This window comes from Lynx canadensis, chromosome A3, assembly GCF_007474595.2.
Source record: "Lynx canadensis isolate LIC74 chromosome A3, mLynCan4.pri.v2, whole genome shotgun sequence".
In the NCBI taxonomy this organism is placed as follows: domain Eukaryota; kingdom Metazoa; phylum Chordata; class Mammalia; order Carnivora; family Felidae; genus Lynx; species Lynx canadensis.
In genome coordinates this window covers 50,964,862-50,982,821 of record NC_044305.1, presented here as the reverse complement: position 1 = coordinate 50,982,821, position 17,960 = coordinate 50,964,862, and the positions used below count along the sequence as shown (strand labels likewise).

The 17,960-nt window shown below is 48.2% G+C and overlaps 1 protein-coding gene across 1 annotated transcript in view; it reads left to right on the top strand.

Annotated features, from left to right (window-relative positions):
* Nucleotides 1-15,579: 15,579 nt before the first annotated feature.
* SH3RF3 (SH3 domain containing ring finger 3) overlaps nt 15,580-17,960 on the top strand; it is a 311,825-nt gene continuing 309,444 nt past the window's right edge. Inside the window, exon 1 of the mRNA XM_032592612.1 lies at nt 15,580-16,022. Coding sequence (XP_032448503.1) covers nt 15,585-16,022 — 438 coding nt within the window. The 5' untranslated portion in view covers nt 15,580-15,584. The remainder of the gene's footprint in view (nt 16,023-17,960) is intronic.

Sequence of the window (17,960 nt, the reverse complement as noted above, 5' to 3'; positions counted from 1 at the left end):
CATCACAGCATCAGGAAGAGAGCAGCTTCTTCGCCTCTGCCTTCCAAACCTTGCACACCTCTGTCTCGTGCGGACCTTAACTGAGAAACATCCAGGAAAAAGAATTCTGGGAAACAGAGCTCCTGCTTAGCTAAGTCAACACAGGGCAAAGTCACCGAAAGAAAACACATAGGCTGAGAGTGTCTCCGGCAAACCAGGGGTATGATCACTCTACTGGTACACCACAGCTCCTTCACAACTCCTCAGAGCCCCTCTCTGAGTCCTTGCCCACCCACCCCTGTCCTGTCTCCTGCCACCTCCATTTCCTTTCTGGATCACAGACCCCAAAGACCTGGCCTGGAAGATCCTCAGTGAGGGCCCTCAGGGTCAGAGCTGAGCTCCAGCAGCCAGGAAGAAGGAAAGGGCTGTGGAGGGCCATGCTTTAGCAATTTCAGCCTCCTCATATTGGGACATAATTGGGCAGTTTAGGATATTGTTGGGATAAGTGCCCCTCAATTCTTACTGTGTACTGTTACTTTTCAAACTTGCATCACTTTGCCACTTGTTTAATGTATTTAATAAACGTTTATTTAGTGCCTGATTTGTTCTGGGCAGTCAGTGTCCGGTACTAGAAGGGAGGAGTCCTGGGTCATCGGTGGTGTGTCCTTAACAAGTGCCTGACTGTCCTCAGCAGGTGTACGGAATGAATGAACAAAGGAATGAATGAATGAATGAACAGAAAGAGAGCTCTGGAAAAATGAGAACAGCTTTCTGGGGAGGTTTGTCATTTTATCCGTGAAAAGCGTGGAGAACTGCTCTCTTTTCTTTGCCAGCAATCTTCCTTAGCGTGGGCCACTCGTGTGGGGTAACCCCTTGTGGGTAATACAGGCACAGCCCCAGAAGCTCTATGGGTGCTCTCTGAATTTTGCTGCTAACGTGAATTTAATTCAGGACCTTAATGGTGTTTTAAAATGGCTTTTATATTTAATTATAGATAACATAGGTAAGTATAGGCAAGCAATTACTTAAAGGCAAGCAGACACAGGAAATCCAAGAGCACTAATAGGTTTCTAATGACCAGTTATTTATTGTATTGCAAGCTTAATTAAATTGCTTCCTTCAAATGCAACTCATTGCTGATTAATAAAAATATGTTTTCTATTTACGTGACATGAATGCTTAGTATCCCATCTTACTTTGCAGCCAAAATAAGACTTCATAAATGTGAGTGCAAATTATATTTAACTTGTATCAATAGATTAGAGGCTCAGCTCTACTAATCCTGATGCAATTAGGTGAACTTAAAAAGACATTGAATCAATTTTCTTTTCCTGAAGATAATAGTCTTGGGAATGATTCTTATATTTTTCTATGGTCCTTATGCTCGTATCATTATAAAAAGAACCTTTGATCTTAAATTCTGCTACCCCATATATGGAAAACTGGGCACACGAATCCCACAGTCCTCCTTCCCTTTGGCTCTATGACAAAGTTCAGAATAGACCCTGAAAATAGAAGCCAGCCACTTCTGCTAAGCAACACAGTATCTTTCCTCTCAGAGACTAAAGAGCCCAGGAGGGTCCCTTCAACTGCCTTCCTGTTTCTCCAAGTCTTGTTTGCAACAAAGTCTAGAAGGTACAATAGGGATGTTGGAATCTAATACATGCAGGCATTTTTGTACAACAGGCATAAAGTGGATTATAAATGAAATCCTACTTGCCCAATAACACCTGGTATCTATCCTCCTGGGATACTTGGTAAGTAGGATTTATTGCTTGCCTTCCTGGCAAGTAGCAACAACTGTGAGTGGGTGGGAATGCTCCAGGGACAATGGAGTTAGGATGCTGGAAATTACAATAAGGTCTGATTGACTCTGAACCATTAACACTGGTGAGTGGCATTTACCATGGTTGGAACTGGGCAGAGTTCCAAGATATCCGTATCCTTAATCTTGGGATCACTTACCTATAGCACAGAGAGACGGCCAGGGGATGGGGGGGCTCCTGTCCAAGTCCTACCCCAGAGCCACAGGGTTGATCAATATCATCATTCATCAAAATAACACCTGGAACTGATAGAGATATCCTCTCCACTCCTGTATTGGCAATGCTTAAAACTTAAATATACTATTGTGAGAATTATAGACTCTTAGAGTCATAGGGACCCTGATGGTTAATGGGCTCAATCTCTTGGCCAGTGCAAGAGTTCCATTTGCAATCTGTGTCAGAGCCAGTTGGCTGGTCACTAAAACCTCAGGTTTCTTCTTCCATGGTGTGGAATTGTCTTGGGAGGCAGCTATGCATACCTTCTTGCACCAGGTGAGATCAGGTGGCTAGCTCACACCTAGGGATGGAGGTGGAGGTGCTGTGTGTCAGTCAGGCACAGTCCTCAGGCTGGAGGCAGAGGGGTCGAACACTGCAGTGGGCAGAGCAGCACGATGGAAGGTGTGGGGTCCTGCATCACCACCCACATCATCACCCCTACCAGCTGGGATGGTCACATTGGACATGAGTCAGAAACAAGCTTGTATTGTGTTAAGACATGGAACATTTGGGATTTGTTTATAACAGCAACTGGCATTACCCTAACTAATGCACAGATGATGATTCAGTTACTGCTTGAATATTTTTGTGCTGAGAAACTTCCTGCTTTAGAACACAGTCCACTCTATTTCTGAATGAATAGATTACCATCCTTTATCACACATCAAGATCCCCTTCCCTCTCCTTTCACATACTGGCCTTGGCTCAGCCACACAAAATGATACAAGTCCCATTACTTACATGTAGATCTGTATTTACAAAGGTTTATCGGTATGAACAGTTGAAATACAGCTGTGCTGTGGGAACACTAAAGCACTGGGTGGTGCTCCATACCCATTACACCTCTGAGCAGTTGAATATCAGCATGAGATGAGAGCAAGTTATGATTGGTGCCAAAGGGTAGTAACCAGAGTCCAGAACAGTAAAATGTACAGCCTCAAATATAAACTCTGTCCCCCGCTGCATTTACCCTGGGTCTCTCTCATCTTCTTCAGGATTTCAGAGTAAACCGTCTCTAGAATGAGGCTGAAAACCCATTGTATCTGAGAGATGATATTTTCCCAGTAAAAGGGCTATAGCAATATTTTAAGTCTTATAAGTTCTTCTAAAATCTTGTCACTCTCCCATCAAGAGGTGCAGTGTATTTTGCCAGCCCTTTAACCTGTGCTAACTGTTGTGACTACTGCTTATGACTGTCTGCATGAATGGGGTGCAGAAGCAATCTGTATGACTTCTGAGGTGACAAGGCTTCCACCTCCTCGCTCTATGGGGATGCTCACCTTGGGACCCAGGCCACATGGAGAGGCTGCATGTAGGTATCTGGTTGACAGCCCCCACAAAAGTCAACCAGCACTGACAGCCAGGAATGTGAGCCTTCTGGCTCTGGTCCCCTCCTTCAAACTGAATGGAGGAGACACACACTATTCCTGTGGAGCCCTGCTCAAACAACAGATGTGTGAACAGAATAAATGGTGCCGTTGTTTTAAGCCTCTAAATTTCAGAGTGGCTTTTTACATGGCAATGGATAACTGGAACACTTCGCTATGACATCCTATGATAAGGCCTACAAACATTGCTTCTGTTCTGGGTAAGAGTGAGCACACCAACAGAGCTCACACCAGGTCTGCCAGATGATTTACTAGAAGAAAAAAAAAGCCATAATTTCAAATATTTTTAGAGTTACGTGGTCAGGGACCACATTCATTTCAAGTTGCTTAGATCAGGGAAAGTAGGTAAAAGTTATTGGTGAGTGCAGTCCAGGTACGTGGAAGGACTTTCCAGGTTGTGGACTGAGGCTGGCATATTGTCTGTCATTGGCAATGACCATGCAGAGGTGAGTGGCCACCATGCTGCAGGGGTGTTGGTATGAGGCATAAAGGCTGGATGAGGGGACATTCTGAATTTGATTCTATGATTCTGTAACTGAGTGACCTTTGCTGCCTTTACAAAGCTTTTCCTAGAAGGCATCATCCTAGGCACACCTGAGGCTATGACCTGGCTTTTCAAGGAATGTCTGAGATCTTTCTGTTGATGGTGGCTCTGAGGAAATGCCAAGAAGGGTTTGCCAGCCCTGGAGTCTCTGGAAGTGACATCCATTGAGGCACATGTAAATTTTCAATATGCATTTTATTCTAGAAAGGTCTATGTATTTCACCACAGCTCAGAATAAAAACAACTCTTGGCAAATTCACAATAGAATTCTAACCTTTCCTGAGAAGAAGCCAAATATCATTTTATCTGTGAAAAGATTCCATTACTCTTTCTCATGAGATTGATTATTCTACTTTAGCTCTGTATCTTTCATAAAGAGATTCACATTTTTCTAGAAAACACATCAGTATTATTTATAATTGACAACTTCTCCTTGGATGATTTAGGATGTACTTCTGCCAAGACATGAATTTAGATATTAAATATTATTCAATGTCAATTATGCTATGATTATTCTGGAAGCTTTTTTTATATTCAATTTTTACTCATTTTGCTTATGCTGTAATTTAAATATGGGATTTTCTTTATTGTATTGAACATATTACCAATGCAGTGCTTTAGCTTAATAACTGTACCATGCATATAAGTTTAAGTACTTTCCAAGTTCTTGAGCCAAACTAAAATAAAGTGTGTTATGTCTCCAAATTGGAGAAGAGAATTTATTATAATTCTTTTGAAGACTGTGAAAGAAAACAGACAACTGCAGGATTATTTTTAATTCCCAAAAAGAATTTGAAATATTTTTGTCACAGTGCTATGGAAACTACAGTCAGTAACAAGGCGATACCTCATCAGAGTAAAATGTTCGTTGCCTTAGATATTTATTTAATTGAATGATCTATTTCATCAGTTTGAACAAATTCGTGTTCAAATGTTAATGTTCCAGGTAATCACTTCAGTCTCCACCTGAGCAGATTAAAATTTGTCTCAGGACCTCCCTCTGCATTGTCCAAGAATTACCAGCCTAAAGGGGGCTGGCTGTTTCCTAAACATGCAGTGGGAGAACCGGAGGCTGTAAGTGCCTGCCTGAGGCCTCCAGCACCCGCTGCCTCTGCTCCCCATGGTGGCCCTGCTGGCTTCAGGCATCCTTCAGGATGCTGTTGCCTTGCCTCTGCTCATTTGGGAGAGAAGAGGGGGAACCCAGTGTATGCTCACTTGGCATGATCCACCAGGTCTGGGGTCTGGGCTCACTCACTTTCAGAACAGGGGCAATTGTAACTGGATGACCATGAGACATTCCAGCAGCCAGTCCCTCTCCTTGGGCCACCTCCCCAGGTGGCACCTCTTGAGTTACCCTCACACATGCGCCCATTGTCCCTCCAAGATGCTGGTAGGGAGGATCTTCCAGCCTCAGCCAGCTCAGCTGGGTTAGCTGACCCATGACCATCAAGACCTAGGTCATCAGACCACCTTCACTTCTTTTGATGGGGGATTGCTTACACTCTGGGTGGCTTCTCCTTCCAAAGCACTATTCAGTCAAAACAGTATCTTGATGAAGGGCTGAAGAGACTATGGAAACTGGCTGACAACCTCTCAGCTTTATATACCTAGAGATAAGGCGGGGGGGCAGGGGAAGTGGGGTGGGGAGGATAGCTTTTGTCAAGTCGCAGAAACAGTCCTACTGACTTTCCACATACAGCAGATACCTGTCTCACCTGTCTATAACCAGTCGGAGCCTGCAAGTATTTCTTCCCAGTACAGAAGGTGCCTTGCTGCCTCACCTACAGTCAAGAAAGTGCCAACTCACATGGGGCAGTTTATGCAGGCTAAAAAGTAGTTCAAATTCTGGCAAAGCAGGCATCCAGGTATCTCAACATTAAGAAACAAAAGTGAGCTTCTGTGGAGCAATAACATATCCTGTACATGGACTAATGACATTTACATCGTAGTGACCTGGGACGGTTGCTCTAGTGAAGTAAATGCATGGCATGTATTTTGCAAGCTTGAGAATGTTCCTGTCACCCTCTCTGTAATGGGAAGGGCAACATTTGTGTAGCACTAAATCACATCTGTGAAGCATTTTGGAATCTGCAGATGGAAAGTGTTAGGAGCAACTGAGAGTGATAGATGAGACCCCCTGGTGCAGGTTCCTCCCTTGTCCTCCATGTAGGAAGTGGGAAAAACTCTTTCCTGCAGGTTCCAAGGAAGAAACCGTGCTTGCTCTTTTCATTGAAGCTTCATCCATCACCTCCAGGAAAATGACTCCCAGACTCACATCCCCAACTCTATCTCCCTCCGGAGCTCTGAATCACATCCCTAACTTCCAGACATCTGCACCTCCCTGGCCTGCCAGCACCTCAAACTAATGTGTCTAAAATAAAACTTGTTATCTGGCCCCTTAAATTGGGCCCTCCAGGCTCACTTTTTCAGGGGAGGGTCTCCATGATTCCTCTTGATCTTCTTCCTCCTGCATCTACCCAGTGAGAGGAGGCATTTATTTTTATGTATGTATTCAACAAGTGTTTACTGAGTACCTACTGTGCTTGCTTGTGGGGGAGGATACAAGCTTAAATCCAGATCCTCAAGGAGCTTCGATTCAGGAAAGGCAGACAAAGCATCTGTGTGGCATGAGAGAGGGATAAAATCAAAATGAAGATTAAATATATACTTTTGAAGGGAAATGGAGGGGAACACGCTTTTGGTGAAGAGGGTTTACGTTTGTTGAGTGCCCACCCTTTGCTCGGTATATTGTACACTGCTTTGGTTTGGGTTTTTCCCCAGAAGCAGATCCCAAGGGAAGGATGGGAGGCAAGAGGTATGTTTAGGAGAGGGTCCTGGACAAGATCTGCAGGGGCGTGACGCACAGAGGGGGAGGTCAGTCAACAGGGTTGCACTGTGGGCACTCGAAGCTAAACTCATGGGGGATTTGGGGGAGGCAGTGTAGGGCTGTCCTTCCCAAGGGGCAAGAGAACTGTCCTCTGCCATTGCTGAGGGTCACCCTGGCATTTAGAGCTGGTCACATGCACTTGAGCAGAGAAGACTCCATGTGGTCACAGAAATCTCCCAAGGGCAGAGACCCCCAGTTTAGTAATGGACTGGGGCAGTGAGGGTTGAGAACATGTGATCAGAGCCTTGACAGCCTCCACCCCATGAACATTGTCTTACTGAAGCCCCTGTCAAAATGATACAGCAGGTTGAACTCATCTCACTTTGAATATGCAGGCTTGGGCAGCCTCGGTAACTTGCACAGACAGGGAACTGGTCGAGATAGAAAGAGGCTTGACCTTATGCCTGTTTGACTCTGCAGCCCACAATCTTGGCTCAACAGCACTAGCTGGGAGACATAGCAGGCTGCATGGAGGAGGCACTAGAGACAGTTGTGGATGTGTGTGGCTCTCCTGAAGCTTGCAGGTTGACATTGCAGGTTTCAGTCTTGGTTTCCAGTTAGTAATACCTTCACACCTGCCTTTTTTCCTTTGCTGACTAGTGGGGTGACCGCTTGCTCTCACTGCCATTTCCAGTTCTTTTCCGACTCTCATGGCCACTCAGTGTCTGTGTTCCTCTCTGTTGCTTTTCCTCACCTCCCCTGCAGTGCAGTGCTCCCCAGGGCTCTGCCCTCTGAAAGCTTTCCTCGCCTCTTCTCCACGGATGAAAGCACTCCCTCCCCCGGGGTCTTCCTGCTGCCTAGAAGCTGCTGATTTCAAGTGTGCATTTTCAGCTCTTGCCTTATTCATGAGCTCCAGGGGTTGCGTGGATATAAAAGAGATTCTGGAGTTCTGCTCTTTGAATGCGAATCCTGACTCTTCTACTGGGTAGCTGAGGGACCCTGGGCAAGTTACTTATCCTCTCTCTGCCTCAATTTCCTTGCCTGTAAAAGGGAGGCAGTACATGGATTCAATGTCAGTGTGGGGCTGTGCCAACAGCTGGTTCTCATTCTGTGACCATACTTGTTTAGCTATTGTATTTCCATCTGTTTGTTGCACATCCTCCTGTAGGGCCAAAGGTCCTTAGCACCTGGGCCCCTACTCCCATGCTATTTTATTTTTTATCTCTATTTTTAAAATTACGGTGAATTATGCTTAACATAAAACTTACCATTTTAACCATTTTAGGTATTCAAGGGCATTTAGTTCATTCACGTTGAGGTGCACCTTACGTCATCTGTTAACCAATGAGCTCCTATCTTGTGTCTCCCTGGTTCAGATTTCTCCTTGCCCCAGATGACTGCATTTCAGGGCCATGCAACTTTCTAAACATTGCAATGCTCTGGGAGAGACACTTGATGGCTCTTCAGGGCCCTCAGGATCCAACCAATCTTTGACTTTCTAGTGCTTTCATGCTGTGTCTTTGACTACATACTCTCCAAACCCATCGCTCCCTGTTCTGCCAGTGAGGTTTCCTCTTGATTCCTCACACTCCACCTTTGACCTTATAGATGATCTTCTCTCTCCCTTGAGGGTTGTCTCCCTCTCCTTCATCCCAGGCAAGTTGAGTCTATCCATGAGACTGAAACACCTCCTCCCTGGAACGCTCCTGGCTGACTCTTCCGTTGTCCTTCATGGTAAAATGTTTCAGTAGGGGGCCTGACTTCAAAAATAGACTTCATATCCTGAAGATGGATTATGATCAGCCTGCTGATTCTCTGGGGCGTAGGACAGTGCTCTACCAACTGAATGGGTGCTCGCATAGATGGATAATAGACTCAGGGCTAATTATATCAGAGGGCTTGCTCTGGAAATCAGAACAATAGATAATGATTTGGAGGGGCAGATTTTGAATGGAGAGAAGTCTATGTGCTTTGCAGAGAAGGGAGAACTGATGTCAAAACTAAGGTGTTTGTTGGGAGGGTCCCAGGCCTGCAGACGGTGTGTTTGGGTGTGGCTCCTTCTTGCCTTCTCTCCATGCATTACAGATGCAGACATTATAAGTACTAGAAGCCATGAGTTCCATAGCTATTAGGAGCCTTGCTGTTATGACTTCATGCTCACACACACAGCACATACTATATGAAATTAATTTTGAGGAATTCATTTCTTTTTATAAAAAGAAAGCACAATAGAAGTTCCAGATCTCAGATGCTGAAAAGCATTTGTTATGATCTCATATGGTCTTGGAGTGAGAGGGAATTTAGAGGTCAACTGGTTCAGCCCTTTCAAACTCAGTTTAGTCCAACTCTGCAGGTATATATTAAATGCCTACACTGCTCAGGACATTTTTTGACAGGTCTTAATGACCAGTAAAACATAGTATTTTCCCTTGAGGAGTTTGTGGGCTGGTAGGGCTACAAGATTGCTATAAAATAAGTATAAAAGTAGGGAAGAATATGAAAGATTCAGGAAAAAGGGGCCAAGCAGATTCACAGGAGAGGCAATTAGGAAGGACTTCCTGGAGGAAATGGTCTGTGAGATGGATGGGTTTCTACAGGTGCAGAGAGATGCAGCACAAGTTATACCCATGAGCAAGGAAATATGGGTTTGGGAAAGAGCTTGGAAGATGAAGAGTCACAGCCTATGGAAAACCAGTGGGGGGTAGGGGGAGGCAGCATCCTTGCATCAGGAAGCAAAGCTGGTTCCACAGTGAAGACTCCACAGTGGATGGAAAGAGGAGAGGCTGTGGACAGAAGTGCTATGGTACAGTTAGAGATAGTAACAGGGATATAGGAGGCACTTGGGGGCATACACATCCATTATGATGTTAGGAAGCTGAAAAAAAATTCGTGACTAGGTACATATAAGAGACTGGGTTAGGGGAGGCCTCCAAGGTTGGCTTCTGTCTTAAACTTGGGCACTTAGGTTAATGGTGGGGTCAGGGGAGCCACAGGATGGTGTGGTTTGGTTGAAATTCACTTGGTTGCATGTGACAGAAACCCAGCCCAAACTGACTTAAGCAAACACAAGATTATAATGGCACATGGATGCTTTAGGCACAGCTTCCTTTATGAACTCCCATCCCTGCTCTAGCAAGAGCTATCATTATCTATATGTATGCCAAATCTCAGGACCTGCTGAGTGATGTGGCCACCCTGGACTAATCATCTCTAGGGGCGAATGATTCTGATTGACCAGCCTTAGCCCCCGGGCCTGCTGGGGACATGGGTGCAGGTGCAGTGAGCAGCCATCTATGAGGGTCATGTGGACCAGGGATGGGGGGCTCCCCAAAGGAAGTAGTGCTGGGCTGAACAGAGGTGCTTTAATGAGATTCTTTACAGACATAATTTGTGGCTGAATTCTTTCTTTTTGGGATCCTACTTCCTAAGACTTCTGATGCTGTTGTTGGACAACTCAACCTTATTAGAAAGTCTTTCTCTATGTTTAGCTGAAACCTGCCTCCCTGTAACTCTAATTCACTTTAGTTTTCTTCCTAATAACAAGGCAAAACAAATATCCCTTCTAACATTTTATTCAATTGTGGAGATTTCAAGAGCCTCTAAAGAGGTGAGATTAGAATTTTTTTTAATGTTTACTCATTTATTCTGAGAGATAATGGCAGAGAGAGAGAGAGAGAGAGAGAGAGAGAGAGAGAGAGAGAGAATATGAATCCCACAGGGATCAAACTCATGAACCTTGGGATCATGAGCTGAGCTGAAATCCAGAGTCAGACACTTAACTGACTGAGCCACCCAGGTTCCCCAAGAGGTGAGATGCTTTGGCTTTTAGTTTATAGGAGAAGTAACTGAGGTTCACAGCAGTGATGTCACTTGCCTGAAGGAGCCCAGAGACAGTCTCTCCTCACTGCATCACATTGCCTGTACTGGTCCGCAGGCTCTGCTTTCACACAGCACCTAATGTACAACACATACAGAAACTATTTATTGAATGAATGAACAGTGCTCCAGATGGCTCACTTTGATACCTTTCCAGCATGAAGGCCAAGCTGTTCAGCATGGTAACAATTGTTGCATATTGAGGGCCTTCACTGGTTTCTGATTGATAATAAATAATTCATATTAGTTACAATACCTTGTTATAAACAACAGAAATGGATTCTGGCTGATTTAATAATAAAAAAAGGAACTAATTAAGGAAAATTGGGACATCCATAGGATCACCAGGAAGACTGGCAAAGTAGTGGAGGCCACAGCCCAGGCTTTCCATGCCAATCATGCCTGGCATGGGTCTGGTGACAACAATTGACTCTGTCCTCAACATACAACATGGTTGGCCCTGCCCCTGCCATCTGCCCCCACCTGCCCTTGCAGCTGGAACTCCATGATGCCGCATCAGCCACCTTCCTTCTACCTCTCAGGGCATGGGGCGTTGGGGGGGGGGCGGGGGAGGTGGGGCGGTTAGCTCTCAACCAGCAAAGCCTGAGCCACATCCCTACACCCTGGCTGAAAAAACAAATATCTGACTTTCACCAAGTGGATAATCGCCCAAATCTAAGAAGGAGTTCAGATCTTGGGCAGCCAGAAACCTGACATACAGTGACCCATCCTGTTTCCTCTGAGCTTTCTCTTCTTTGGACAGACACCTTCTCTTCCTTCATCCTAAATTTATGGGTGAGGCCTCTAGATCCAATTACCACCTGCCATTAATATTTGGTTCCCAGAATTGAAAGTAATCCTGCAAATGAGGTCTGACAAGCCCAAGGCACGATGGGATTATTTCTTTCCATATTCCATCCTTTAACTTCCATTAATACATCATAAGATTTCATTACTTTTCTAGGCGGTCATACTACACTGATGACTCATGTTGGCTCATATTATGCTTGTGGTTGACTCAATTCCCAAGATCTTTTCCTGTGAGTGGCTGTTAAGCCAGGTCTTCTCAATCATTTACTTATATAATTGCCTTATTGAACATGTGCACATTTAACTGAGTAATATAACACTGTATTTGTAATACTTCAACTATTTAGTTCACACCCTTAAATTCCTTTACACTATAGTACATTTTACTTGGCTACTTCAATCACAAACTGCAAACTGGTGGCCTATGGGCCAATTTGGCCATGCATTCATTTTGTTTGGCTAATATAGTGTTTTTTTGAGAACTTATTTTGTTGCCAACAGTTGAACATCAGGAGATCTCCCATAAAAAGCAGGCCTTCCAACTTCTCTTGAAAAGTAGAAATATCTGGCAATACTAGGCCCTTGTTTCCTCGAGGCAATGTGTGATTGGCTGGAGCCGAGGAGCAGCTATGCACTTTGCAAGGTGCAGACCCCACCATGCTCTATCGCTTCATCCACTTCATGCCGCTTCATGAATTTCCATGCCCTGTGCAGCCTCTAAGTACATTTGGGATTGCAATCTGTTTGCTGTGGGAGTTGGTTAAGGCAGAAGCTGAAGAGGTAGAGGAGGTCTGAGAAAGGTGGGGCTCAGTGGCCCTGTGCTTGCTCTTGTGTGGTCTCCATAGAGAGGGAAGCTGAGGACAGAGGGGTGGCTCTGGGCCCCTGGCACATGTGTCTGTGGTCTGTCTGGCATGCCACTTGTTCTGGAAATTTTCACCTCTCCTTCTGTGTGACTCCTGAGGGTGCTGCCAGGTTTTAGATGATCCTGCTCCTGTGGCCAGCACACATTGGTCCAGAAAGTGACCACTTGGGCCAAGCTAGATGGTAGGGTTTTAAAACTTCCAGCCCCTGACAGCATCAGATGAGTATCTTTGGTGAGTGGCTGAAACCATTGGATGAAATGCTTCTGGAGCTTTGACAGTGTCTCCTATCCTGTGGGTTGGGAAGTGGAGGCAGCTGGTACAAGAGAGGGAAGGAGCATGTCATCATATAGAGAAGTGTGAAGAGCAAGACACACCGTGGGACTTCTGCAGTAAGCTGGCCTAGCTCTTAGCCTGGGGTCCTGTGAGGTGCTCCTAATTCTCAGTCTACCCTGCTCATTTAAACCTGGCTTCATTTCTATTGTTTGCTACCAAATGCACCTGGGGCATTTGAGTACAGGTGGCTCCTGCTCTCTGCAAACCCTTCTAGTGTCTGAGGGCTCCCCGTCTTGTTCCCCCTTGTGTCCTGTGTCCATGCCACCTGCTTTTGTTTTTTTTTTTTATTTTTTTAACGTTTATTTATTTTTGAGACAGAGAGAGACAGAGCATGAACGGGGGAGGGGCAGAGAGAGAGGGAGACACAGAATCGGAAGCAGGCTCCAGGCTCTGAGCCATCAGCCCAGAGCCCGATGCGGGGCTCGAACTCACGGACTGCAAGATCGTGACCTGAGCTGAAGTCGGACGCTTAACTGACTGAGCCACCCAGGCGCCCCGACCCCTGCTTTTGAATCAAGCATTCTGGGTCCTCTTGAAAATTCCCCTTTGTTGTTCCTGAGGGAGGGTCAAAACATGAAGGCGGTTCTGTGCACTGTGACCTGCCCTCTGGCCTCCTGGGCAGTCTGCTCCCAGGTTCCTGTTAGCCAGGTGCTCAGAGATGCTGTCCACCTCACAAAGTTGCCAGTGCTCATGTGAATAATACATACTGAAATCCACACCACTGAGAGACATCCACAAAGCAGGTCGCAAAGTTTCTAGGAACTGGCGACCCGGTATGAGCTCAGGATACCCGGAACGGAGATGTTAAGATGTGTGGTGTTTAAAACACCACTAGGTGATGATTCTGAGACCTTTATTTTATTAATTCCACAAATATTTATTGAGCACCCACTGTGTACCAAGAAATGCTCCAGGCACTGGGGCTATTATAATGGAAAAATATGTAGTTGATCAAGAATTTATATTCCAATGGAATGTGATCTTAGTAGGTATTAAGTCCTGGAAACACAAAAATTAACAAAATTCAGCGTCAATGGTTTCATAATTATAAACCTTATCTCCCTCGCATGTAAAATGAAATTAAAATAATTACCTCACAGGGCCCTTTAGAGGATTAAATAAAATAATGCATAGACTCGTTCTTGGCCTCAACAAATATTAATATTTAAGCCTCAACAAATATTACATTCTCCCTAAAAAGTCAAAAAAGGTACACTTAATTTCACAAACCACAGGTTAGCCTGACTGATGGGCGAGCCCTCAGCGCCTATTCTGATGTTAGCTTCGGCAAGAACTATCTGGCTATGTGAGAGCTTCCAGCTCAGGATCCATGGTTTGTGCTGGCCCTGGGAGAGATGGGGGACACAGCGCGCTGGAAACCCAAAGCGGCCACGAGGGGGCAGCGCACTGCAGGGAATCTTCCCGGTCGACCCCAGCCCACCGCCAAACTTCCCTGCTGCTCCCGGTCCTCCGTACGTACTTCCGTTGCTCTGACGCTCCCAGAAGCCGGGGCGTCGGGAGGGAGAGCGCAAATTCCCCTTCCTCTGCGTCTCCCGAGAAGAAATTGGAGCGGGGTTCGCGAGACTGCGCCACAGTGGGCGCGGCGCGGAGCCGGGTGCCCTGCGCGAGGGTGTGGGTCCGGCGGGCAGCGGCGCCAGCCTCGGACTAGCGACTCCGGGGAGGGCGGGCTGCCTCCGGGAGGAGTCTGAGCCGCCCCGGGGCGCCTCAGCCAACCCGAGCGCCTTCCTCTGATGCTTGGCGGGGCGTCCCCGCACCCACACCCGCAGCTCCGGGCTTGTCACTTCTGCGCCGCCTGGAAAGGGGACCGGACCGGGAGCGCTCCGGGGAGTCGTCAAAGAGGATGCCTGGGTGTTGGCTCTGTTCCTAAGCTGCTTGCCGGCGCTGGCGAGGAAGGCAGTCGGGATAACACCGCCCAAACTTTCCTTCGCGCAGCGTCGGGAGGAAACCTCCCTCTCTGAGGTTCGCGGAGAGCCAGAAGGAAGGCTCGGAGCTCTCGGAGGGGACGGGGCCAAGCCTGCGCAGGAGGGCGCGCTCGGAGTTCCTGGGAGCCCTAGACGTGCCCTAAAGGACAGGACTAGTTGTTGGCGTGCGCCCTAGTCTAAGGGAGGTCCGGCGGACGCAGCGTCTCCACTCCTGCGCCCCTCACTGACCGTGGCCTCTGCGCGCTCCCTGCGCACGTGCTCGCGGCCGGGGACGAGGAAGGTCCGGCGGAACCCGCTGGGGGCAGGGATTCGCGGGCAGGCCCAGGGCGCATGGAGGCGCCGCGGGGGCGGTGCGGCTCACCAGCTGTGCGGGGGAGCGCGCACGCTGCGCCCAGGCCTCCCCGGGGACCCGACCGGCCGCTCCCCGCACTTCCTGCCGCCGGGCTCCGGGCAGCGGGCGGTCGCTCCGATTGCAGTGCCCGCTGAGTGTCGTGCCTGGCGGTGTCCCTAGACCCCCCGCGCGGGGCGGTGTGGGCAAGCGGCGGGACAGGTGTAGCTCGCAGCCGCGGGCGCCGCGTTCCGAAGGACTGGGTGGGCTCGGCTGGAGGGGAGTTGGCTCCCGGGGCCCAGAACTCCGGTCTTTGCCGCGCAGGCCAGTCGGTGCGCTACTTTGCATCGCCGCGGCCGGAGCCTCGGGCCGCCAGTCGGGGTGAAGGAAGTCCTGGCGGAGCCCCGTTCCTCGGCGGCCGCCCAGGCGCGATCCTGATGCCCGCTGCCTGCGGCGGGCCCCGCTCCGGCCCCGGGACCTAGGCAGCTGCGCGCGGCCGCCGCCGGCGCCTCCCCCATGCTGCTCGGAGCGTCCTGGCTGTGCGCGTCCAAGGCGGCCGCCGCTGCTGCGCAGAGCGAGGGCGACGACGACAGGCCGGGTGAGCGGCGGCGGCGGCGGGCGGCGGCCACGGCCGCGGCGGCGGGCGAGGACATGGACGAGTCGTCGCTGCTGGACCTGCTGGAGTGCTCGGTGTGCCTGGAGCGGCTGGACACCACGGCCAAGGTGCTGCCGTGTCAGCACACCTTCTGCCGCCGCTGTCTGGAGAGCATCGTGTGCTCGCGCCACGAGCTGCGCTGCCCTGAGTGCCGCATCCTGGTCGGCTGCGGCGTGGACGAGCTGCCCGCCAACATCCTGCTGGTGCGCCTGCTGGACGGCATTCGCCAGCGGCCCCGCGCTGGTGCCAGCCCCGGCGGAAGCCCGCCTGCGCGCCCCGGCCCCGGCTCAGGGGCGGCCTCCGCGCTCGCGGGTGGAGGGGGCAGCGCGGCGGGCAGCGCCCCGGGCTCCCCGGTGTTTCTCTCTGCCGCGGCGGGCAGCGCCACCGCCAGCCTGCGTGAGCTAGCGACCGGCAGGAGTGCGCCCGTGGCAAAGGTGGGTATCTGCTTCGTGGTGTGGCGCCACAGTGTGTGTGTGTGGGGGGAGGGGCCCGCGTGAGTATAGAGGGCAGTGATGAAGGGCAGGGGACACCAGAGGTGGCTTCACAGTGGCCTTCGCCTTGCTCTTCTTTCTCTACCTTGTTTCCCTCCAGGGACTCTGTGAGTGTAACCCTTCAAGTCCTACTTGCCAACTCTTAGACACCCCCCCTCCCCAATCGTTCTCCCTCCCCTCTGGACCACTTGTCCGCACCAATGGTCCATCCATCCTCTCTCTTTGGAATCCCTTTTCGCACCACCTGCACTTGCTCTGTGACAGCATGCTGTCCTAGGGAACCTTGCCACCTGTTCATAAGTGGTGACACCTCATCCTCCCCCAGGGTGGGCACACCTTCCTGTCCCCTTCTAACCTCTAGTCCCTCCAGTCCCTCTGCTGGCAGGGCCTGTCCCCCCCCCCCCCCGCCTTTAACTTTGCTGGGCCCTCCCATCTCCCCAGAAACAGTCTTCTTACCCTGGACCCCCAGACTGGCCCTCTGCACACCCTCTGCGGGCCCCTAAAGTTAGTGCTTAGTGGTTCCTGTGTTCTGGCCATGCATGCCTGTCTGGCAAGGGGGGATTGGACAGAGGGAATTGTGTGACTGGGGTTGGAAGAACATCAGTTACAAACTTCAGGTAATGGGAGGGAAGTTAACCTGGAAATGGAAGACATGTTTGGCCCAGCCCTTCTTGGACTTGGTCTGTCGGGAAACCCTGGTCCTCTCTTGGGCTCTTAGGCACAGTTGCACTCCCAGGTGGGACATTATTTGAGGTTTTATTTTTTTTTCCGACTACATTGTACAGCATTTTTCACTGTTTCTATTTTAGTGAAAGATTTTATCTTGGGGCTTCAGTGATTTGGTTTCAGAAGCTACTTAGAAGGTGTCATTTCACACGCTCTGCTACTATTATTTTTATGGAGGCAGGAGGATAGCTATGGGATGCTGGTTTAAGTGAGAAGCAAGATATTCATGTTTTGTATTTTCTTTAAATATAGAAAAATACCATTTAAAGGTAAAAAACCACATTGTTGATCTATTCCAATTATCATTCATTTTAGAAAACACAACCTTATTTCTCTACTTTTGACCATTTAAGAAGCTGGTGGCTCATAAGTCATTGAAATAATTCTTCCAATATGTATGACGCCAGGAAACTAGGAGAATTCTAACCATCTTAATTAGTACTACAACATCTTTGAGGTTAGGAATTTAAGCCCTTGGATGTTGAGCTTTAGAGGTAAATGCCATACTTTGCCAAACTGTGTTTCTCCTATGGATCAGGAAGAATGGGCATTCAAGAATAGTCAAGGAATGTTTATACCTGGGATCACTGCTGGACAGTAGTTAAGTAGTTTTTCTTTGGTTTTAATTGTGATTAAATATAGTTATGAGTGTGCTTGTTCCACATTTTCAAACTTTTCCTTCCTGTCCTTGCTGTTTTCATCTAAGGTATTATATTGAAAGGTCTATTTGCAGAATGAGCAGGTTACCCTCCTCCTGCTAAGAGGACTAAATGATTTTTGGAATGATGTTTCTAGTTAAACACTAGGACATTTTTTTGATGGGCCGATATTTACAGATGTCTTCCCAACTCATTTTTATGTGAACTGTGTTTGATCAGGAGGTTAGGAGGTAACTTCTGACATTTGAAAGGCCAGAGGCAGCTCCTGGAACTCTGTGGCATTTGTAGCATTAAAAAAAATTGTCAAAGAGGTTGAGCTTATAACTTTCAGCAATGACAGTAACAGGGAGTTAATTTTTTGTTGGCTGGGTTTTGGGGGTTTTGGTGGGCTTTATTTATAGGAATATGTAGTAATCAGACTGATGATGGCTTTCTGAGCTTCAGGAAACTTTAGAACACCGCATCTTTCTTTTTGTTGCGTTAACTGAGTGTAATC